At 37.5% G+C, this 7,849-nt stretch overlaps 1 protein-coding gene across 2 annotated transcripts; it reads left to right on the plus strand.

The window, feature by feature from the left end:
- Positions 1–1,379: 1,379 nt before the first annotated feature.
- LOC143884242 (uncharacterized) lies at positions 1,380–5,041 on the plus strand. 2 transcript variants are annotated; one of them, XM_077387707.1, is made up of 4 exons: positions 1,380–1,469; positions 1,580–1,648; positions 1,877–2,026; positions 4,360–5,041. In XM_077387707.1, the coding sequence occupies exons 2-4, from the start codon at positions 1,637–1,639 to the stop codon at positions 4,636–4,638; spliced, it is 441 nt and encodes a 146-aa protein (XP_077243822.1). In that variant the 5' UTR covers positions 1,380–1,469; positions 1,580–1,636; the 3' UTR covers positions 4,639–5,041. The 2 variants fall into 2 exon arrangements, with proteins under 2 accessions (XP_077243822.1, XP_077243812.1); XM_077387697.1 differs by having other exon boundaries at positions 1,408–1,648.
- Positions 5,042–7,849: the final 2,808 nt, after the last annotated feature.

Genomic DNA, 7,849 nt, shown 5'->3' on the forward strand with positions numbered 1-7,849 from the left:
ACCAACGAATTGTTGGCGAATTTTGTTAAGAAATCTTAGGAATTTCTGTTAATGTTAATTAATATAAATCTAATCTATCAAAATAGTAAAAATAAATTACTAAGAGAAAGGTTAGAAATAGCCTGTGTAATGGATCGAGGCACATCGGAAATGACACTCTCTTTAGAGTCAAAATCACCCCCGTCTGCACTGGGTTAACCGGCGTTTATCTCCCAAGATTCAACCATCCTTCAAGATCTCGTCCCTGCAGGGAATTGATCCCATGAACTCGTTATCGCCCATATCGCGAAATAGCAATAAAATAGATGTTGTAAAAATCCAAATGAAAAATCCCTGTAGGGTTTTTCTTTTTCTTTTTCCTAACAAAGAAGATGGTGCATCCTCGGAAGAAAAATAGATATGGGAGAGGAAGAAAACATTCAAGAGAGACTTTTATAGATGGAAGTAATGAAATAGTTAATATAAGAAAAGAATCCCTAAATTATCTCTAACTCCCTTTCTGTTTTACACCACACTCTCTCTAACGTCTACAAATCCCCTAAAATCTCTCCCACTAACCAAAACCGTTTCACAACATTATTTCCAAAATATAAGGAAAGTTAAAATAAAAATAAAAATAATTAAAAGCCTTTAAAATTTCTAAATCAGTTGCAACATGAATCATAACATAGAGTCCCACAGAAAACTCGGCCAAGGCGCTCCCAAAGACCCAATATACTTCCGTCAAGTTAGTCGATTATGTAACTCATAGGTATTGAGCAGTTTGATTTCCTAGGCTAGAGGTCCTCTTTCCTGAGTTATGGATCTCCCTTACTCATGTATTTCGAGTTAGGGTGGCGTATTGCTCTCACGAATGTATCTTTTCTCTCTTTATCAAATAAACCGGTAGGGGTCCCACTAAAACCCACACACACGTACAACAAACAAAAAAAATAAACAAACTGAGGAAGCAGTGTATAAATGGAAGTGCATGTATTGATTGGTTACTCTTTTCTTTCCTCCCTCTTTTTTTATGTGGAACATGTTAAAGTATAAAAGATAAATAACGCCTTTCTCTAACAGCTTAAGCTATTGGAGAAGTTGGTAAGTTAACATGGTATCAGAGCCAAAGGTCTCGAGTTCAAACCTCCCGGATAGCAAAAATCCACATGCGATGGTCGGCCCAAAGTGGGACCACATGTGCCACGTGTTTGCCAAGTGGGCCACATGTGCGGGGGAGTGTTAAAGTATAAAAGATAAATAACGCCTTTCTCTAACAGCTTAAGCTATTGGAGAAGTTGGTAAGTTAAGAGAACACTCCCTCCCCTCTATTTTTGCTTAAAAAAAGCACACACTCTCTCTCTCTCTCTCGTTTTCTTTCTATTTTTCTTTCCTGTTTTCTTTCCATTGTTTTTGCTACAGATACTCTATGACAAAAAAGAACCCATTAGTCTCTCTCTCTCTCTCTCTCTCTCTCTCTCTCTTCCTTGGTAAGGTGCCTTTGTTTTCTTCTTCAAGAACCCATTCTCTTCGACTCTTCACTGAAGTTCTGTTAAATCAAACACCTCATTAAATGACTCTTCCTTTTTTATGTTTGAAGTGACTTTGCTCCGTGTTTCTCACTGACCAATCAGCCTAAGTGGTACTACCTAGAGCAATGGCTCAACAGGTATTTGTTTTCTTCTTCTTCTTCTTCTTCTTCTTTTTTTTTTTGGTTTTCTTCCCAAAATTTTCTCAAGTTTGATTAGGTGCTTCTCTCATAAAATGCCCAAGTAGGTCTCTGTATCGATTCTCCATTGTTCTTGCTTTCATTAAATAGTTTTTTCTTCCTTTTCTGTTTTCTTTTTTTCATGGTGGTATATTTAGTTCTTTATTGTTTAATTGATTTTAATAACAGGAAGAAGGATGGCCTCTAGGTCTGCAGCCCTTGAACATTAGGGTTGGGCTGATCAGAAACCATGACTTTTCTGGATCCATTTCCTTTAGCTCTTTTATCACTGGCTCTCCAAGTTCTTTCTCTGATTCATCATCAAACTTAGACACAGAGGTTAGAGAAAAATAAGACACCCATGATAATATTCTTTGCTTTTTCCATTATTTGTTTTTAAAATTTTTTATTTTAGATGTTTATTTTTAAATGCTTGTGTTAGGATCTAGATATAAAAACATGCAAATTACTAGAACAGAAAACTATTTTCCTTTTTATATGGCTCATCTTTTTATAAATGAAAAAAAAAAAAAAAATTTGCCAATTTTTTGTTTGTTTTCTCAATGATGCAAAATATTAGAACAGAAAACTATTTTTCTTTCTATATGACTCATCTTTTCATAAATGAAATAGAAAAATTGCCAGTTATTTTGTTTGTTTTCTAAATGCTTGTGTTAGGATCTAGATATAAAATGATGCAAAATATTAGAACAGAAAACTATTTTTCTTTCTATATGACATCTTTTCATAAATGACATAGAAAAATTGCCAGTTATTTTGTTTGTTTTCTCAATGCTTTTGTTAGGATCTAGATATAAAAGGATATGCAATTTACTAGAACAGAAAACTATTTTTGTTTTCGTATGGCTAAGATTTTCATAAATGAGAAAGAAAAATTGCCAGTTATTTTGCTTGAGATTTTCATAGATGGCTAAGATTTTCATAAATGCAGTTTATCTGACCCAGCTGCATTGGGTCTAAATCTTGTTTCATTATATTTGTTTCTCTTTATTCATCTACTGAAGTTGGGTAAATTTTTTTCTTTTCAAGTTCTAAAATATTGAAACCACTTTATTCTTCCACAGGGTGTTAACATGATGATGTCTGTACCTTTTCTTCTTACTTCCTTAAAAGCCTCTGAGTAATCAATCAAGTAATATGCCATGCTTCTAAAGTTATCTGAACTTTCCCTTTATTCTTCTACTAAAATAATTGAAGGTCTCAGTTGCTTCTTCTTCTTTTTTTTAAAGTTAATCCAGATAGTCCCAAATCCATCAATTACAATGACATGTTCTTATGCTCCCCCACTGCTAAGAAACTCAATGCATGGAGTTAGAGAAACCAAAATATATGTATTGATGAATAGTGGGGACTCAATTGGTTACATGATAAACTTTAGGCCCTATTTGGATTGCAGGAATTTTCTGAAAATGTTTGGAAAGGAAAAGTATTTCTGAAAGTTCCTACTATTTTACACACACACATAAAAACAACAACAGATGACTTGAACCAACCCAATTCAATTTTTATTTAGAGGGACCTTCAATTTATGATGATATCTAAATTAACCATAATCATATTATTTCCCTCTAAATTGAGGAAAGAAGAAATTTTCCAGAAAAAAATTGTCACAAATATTTTTCTTGCTAACCGGAGGGAGAAATAATTTTGGGATGTTATGTATTTCATGGCTCAATGTTTGTATTGCAGTTTAATTGAAATGTGGAAGTAAACATATGACTCACTCAAATTGTGTTGATTACATGAGAGCTTAGGGCTAAGATGAGCTTTGGATGTCCTATATATATTATTACAGCACTTGCGGTGATATTTTTTCAATATTACTATTTGACTGCAATGTGGGGACTTAAGCTATAGATTTCATCACTCATTGTTTGTCCTTTATCACTGTTCAATTGCAGTTTTTAACTAACATTTCTTTGAACAGTGGTATTTAACCAAACATTTGACTCACTTATATGCTATTGATTACATGAGAGCTTAGGGCTAAGTTAAGTTTTGGATGTTCTATATATTTCAATAGGGATTTGCTTGGGACTTTCACAGAAACGTATTTTGCGGCTGACTGTTGCAATAGAGAGCAGCCACATAGGCTCACTTTTCAGAAGATTTTGTTTTATTCATTTATTCATCTGAGGTGTCTGCTCTCACATGCAACAGCCAGCCACAAAATTCCTTCTTGCGAAAGTCCCTAGCAAATCCGATTTCAATAATTTCAGTGATGTTTGTCTATTCTTGCCATTTGATTGCAATGTGAAGGTGAACATTTGAAGCTAAAGCTCTGTTTCTTTCGATGTAAAACGGGTGTAAAACAAATTTTACACACCACCCATTTTATGTCGAAAGAAATGGGTGTAAAATTTGTTTTACACTATATATATTTCAATAATTGGACTGATGTTTGTCTAATATTACCATTAGATTGCAATGTTAAGGTGAACATTTGAAACTAAAGCTCAGTTTCTTTCAACGTAAAATGGGTGCAAAACAAATTTTTACACCCCACCCATTTTACGTTGAAAGAAATGGGTGCAAAATTTGTTTTACACCCATTTTACGTCGAAAGAAACAGAGCCTGCTGAGTTTTGGATGCTAGGCTTTCAACACAACTTCTAGTGTTTTACCCAATTAACACTAGTAATCGATTCCAGTCTACCGGGTCTTTCTTTCATGACAAGAGCATCACACTTGGGAACCTTATCGGTGTTTCTAGCATTCTAGAGCTCACCAGAAGAACGGTTAGGGGAAGAAAACCCGTAACAAATGACGCGAAGAAAAGCTACAGATCCAAGAAATGGTTCTCTCTATGCGCTAAAGCTCGTGTTAACAGTGAAAGTCCCAACAATCGTCCATCCTTGGGCCATTTTCTTGAAGTAGAGAGAAGAGCTGCTAGGGTCTACATGAGGAATCACAACTCTATGGGTCTCTGAATCTAACTTGCTGTTTGTGGATAGCTATGTTAGTCCTCCTCAACTTGGTGTTGATGTTCAGCAGTATTGGGTGGCCTCCATGATTTGGATCAGAAGTTGAACAAAAGACCCAACAGAGATGTAATCCAGCCAATGGCTATAGAGTTCCAATTCTATTTTCATGTGTATGGTCAGTCCCCCAATTGAAGGATCATCACACCCTCGGGAAATTTCATGCGTCTGTTTTTTGAATTTTCATCGAGTACGAGTGAATAAAGATTCCTTCTTTAGTAGGTAAGCTGGGACCTACGACCTCTAGGTTGAGAGACAAAGTCTCAACCAGTGAGCTACATTCCCAACCCCCTAATTGTACTTCAAACTTCAAATAGGTAGGACAACACGACTGCTTTGTTGAGCCAAATTGGAGTCCATCTTTGCTTTTCTATAGTTTAAAATGGAGTCCATCTTTCCTTAAAACTAGTCCATCTCTTTTATACTAGGGAGTTTTCTCATTTAATTGAAGCAAACCTTACATAGAAATTCCTTTAGGCCCTGTTTGGATTGCATGAAAAACATTTCTGGGAGATATTTTTTTCTTTGGAATTTTTCTGTATAGATATAAAGAAAAATAGTATGGTTACGACTTATTTAGAGGGATCTCTTCACAAATTGAAGATCCCTCTAAATAAAAGTTGAATCAAGCTGGTTCAATTTCTTTTCAATGTGTAATCAAACAATGGAAAAACCAGAAATTTTGTAAAAGTTTTTTATTCTTTCTAAACTTTTCGGAAAATTCGTGCAATAGAAATATTGCCTTAGGGGGTTAGAAAATTCTGACTTCTGCATTTTAAATTTTCTTAGTTGGTCAAAGTTTTTTTTTCTTAACTGAGAATTTATCTAGGGATTGATGTTGGCAGCTTAAGTTTTAATAAGACAAAGAGATAGACGAGGGGTGTTGAAAAAATCCGCTAGGCAAATCTGATTCCATCGTGCACAAATTAATGAAAAAGAGAAGAGTAAGCAAGCCACTACATGAACACCAAGATTTATGTGGTTCGGCCAAGCCTACTCCACGGGTGAGAACACGATCTTCCACTATGAGAAAAAAATAATATACAAGGATTACAATGGATTTAATCCAAAACCCAAAACCCGAAACCCGCAACCCTTTCCTTGCTTCTCAAACCCAAGACTGATTACAAGAGTAAACAGAGAAAAACCCATATGAGAAAAAAATAATATACAAGGATTACAATGGATTTAATCCAAAACCCGCAACCCTTTCCTTGCTTCTCAAACCTAAGACTGTTCACAAGAGTAACCCGAGAAAACCCCACAAGAGAAAACCTAAGAAAAAAAATCCCAAGAGAAAGCTCTAAGAGGAACCCAAGAATAACCCAAAGAACAAACCTCTCTCTCTCTCTCTCTCTCTCTCTCTCTCTCTCTCTCTCTCTCTCTCTCTCCTACATAGCTGACATGATTGTGCACAAATTAATGAAAAGATAAAAGCAAGCCAGCCACCACATTAACACCAAGATTTACGTGGTTTGGCCAAGCCTACTCCACGGGTGAGAAACAAGATCTTCCACTACGAGAAAAAAACAATATACAAGGAATACAATGGATTTAATCCAAAACCCAAAACCAGCGACCCTTTCCTTGCTTCTCAAACCCAAGATTGTTCGCAAGAGTAACCTGAGAAAGACCCACAAGAGAGAACCCAAGGAAAAAAATCCTAAGAAAAATCCCAAGAGAAAGCTCCAAGAGGAACCTAAGAAAAACCCAAAGAACAAACTCTCTCTCTCTCTCTCTCTCTCTCTCTCTCTCTCTCTCTCTCACACACACACACACACACACACACACACATGCGCGGGCACACACACAGGTAGCCGACACACCCAAGCCTCTCACGTTGTAGCTGTGAGAAAGAGGATCTTGCCCAAAACCTCTTCCCGTAATCACCCACGTCCCTCTCGTTTTTTTGGAGAAACCCAAAAAGGAATAACCTAATTTCTGTTTTCCACTACAAGGCAAGTGGCTGGAAAAATAAGGCAACTTTCCCACTGTTACCATGGGAAACAAGGCAACATTCCCAACAATCTTTACTTTGGCTTGTTTCCGAGCCACCTGAAGAGTTTCTGTTGATATTGCCACCGGTCCGCTATCGCCGAAAACCACCACTGGCCTTCTGAAGTACCACTTACATACCCTCGAATCACCTTGGTTCTGACTCCTCCCGAGTCGATCAACATGGCCAATGCGCATGAGTAGCTGCCAACGTGATGACTCACCGATTCACCTAGTCAACCTTAGAGAGGGATATCGAACCATCATCTCCAACACATGTATTGTCATACTCTCACCATCGTCTGCAACCTGAAAACGTGTATGCACCAACTTCGAAAGAGACCTTGCGTGTGCGCACACTTCTCACCTTTCATCATAACTGTACAACCGAGTGTGATTTTCATGGCTTCTGCACAACTGATTTTCCTATGCATTGCAGCCAACATAAGGGGAGTCCCCCAACAGCAAACAGATACAAATTACCAGCTCCCCCCCCCCCCCCCCCCCCTCACCCCCCAACAAAAAAAAAAATCACAATCTCTCACCTGTTTATGATGATTCAAAACATCTGGATGAACAAATCGATCCAAAATCATGGAAAGTACCTGCGACCCATCAAACAAAAGCCCTCAAAACTCAAAACCCATAACCCAAAAACCAATCACCGAAATCATTAAAAAAGAACAACTCAAAAGAACCCACAAAAGAATACAAAAAACCCACCTCGATCCGGCCATTTGAAGCGGCAATATGCAGAGCAGAAAGCCTACATACACCGTACTCTGGTGTAAAATGGTTGGCTCTCTCTCTCTCTCCAAGAGATTGAACCTTCTCCAAATCTCCCAACTGGGCAACCACAAATGGTTGGCTCTCTCTCTCTCTCTCTCTCTCTCTCTCTCTCTCTCTCTCTCTGAGATTGAACTTCCTCCAAATCTCCCACCTGGGCAACCACAAAGAGCCCATTTTCTTGGGTCCCCATGCAACTCAATCCCTTACCCATCACTCCACAATGCGCACTTCACCACCGGGCAGCGCACCACCTTATTAGCAGGTTTTGTTTTATTCATTTAATTCAGCTGAGGTGGCTGTTGTCTACTGCAAAAGTGACCTGTGAAATGGCTTTTCACAAAATTTCCTAGCAAATCCCTTTTTCTTTGGATGCATA

This window comes from Tasmannia lanceolata, unplaced genomic scaffold (genome assembly GCF_043159265.1).
Source record: "Tasmannia lanceolata isolate RefF3 unplaced genomic scaffold, GAP_Taslan_0.1 ptg000002l, whole genome shotgun sequence".
NCBI classification, from domain to species: Eukaryota; Viridiplantae; Streptophyta; class Magnoliopsida; order Canellales; family Winteraceae; genus Tasmannia; species Tasmannia lanceolata.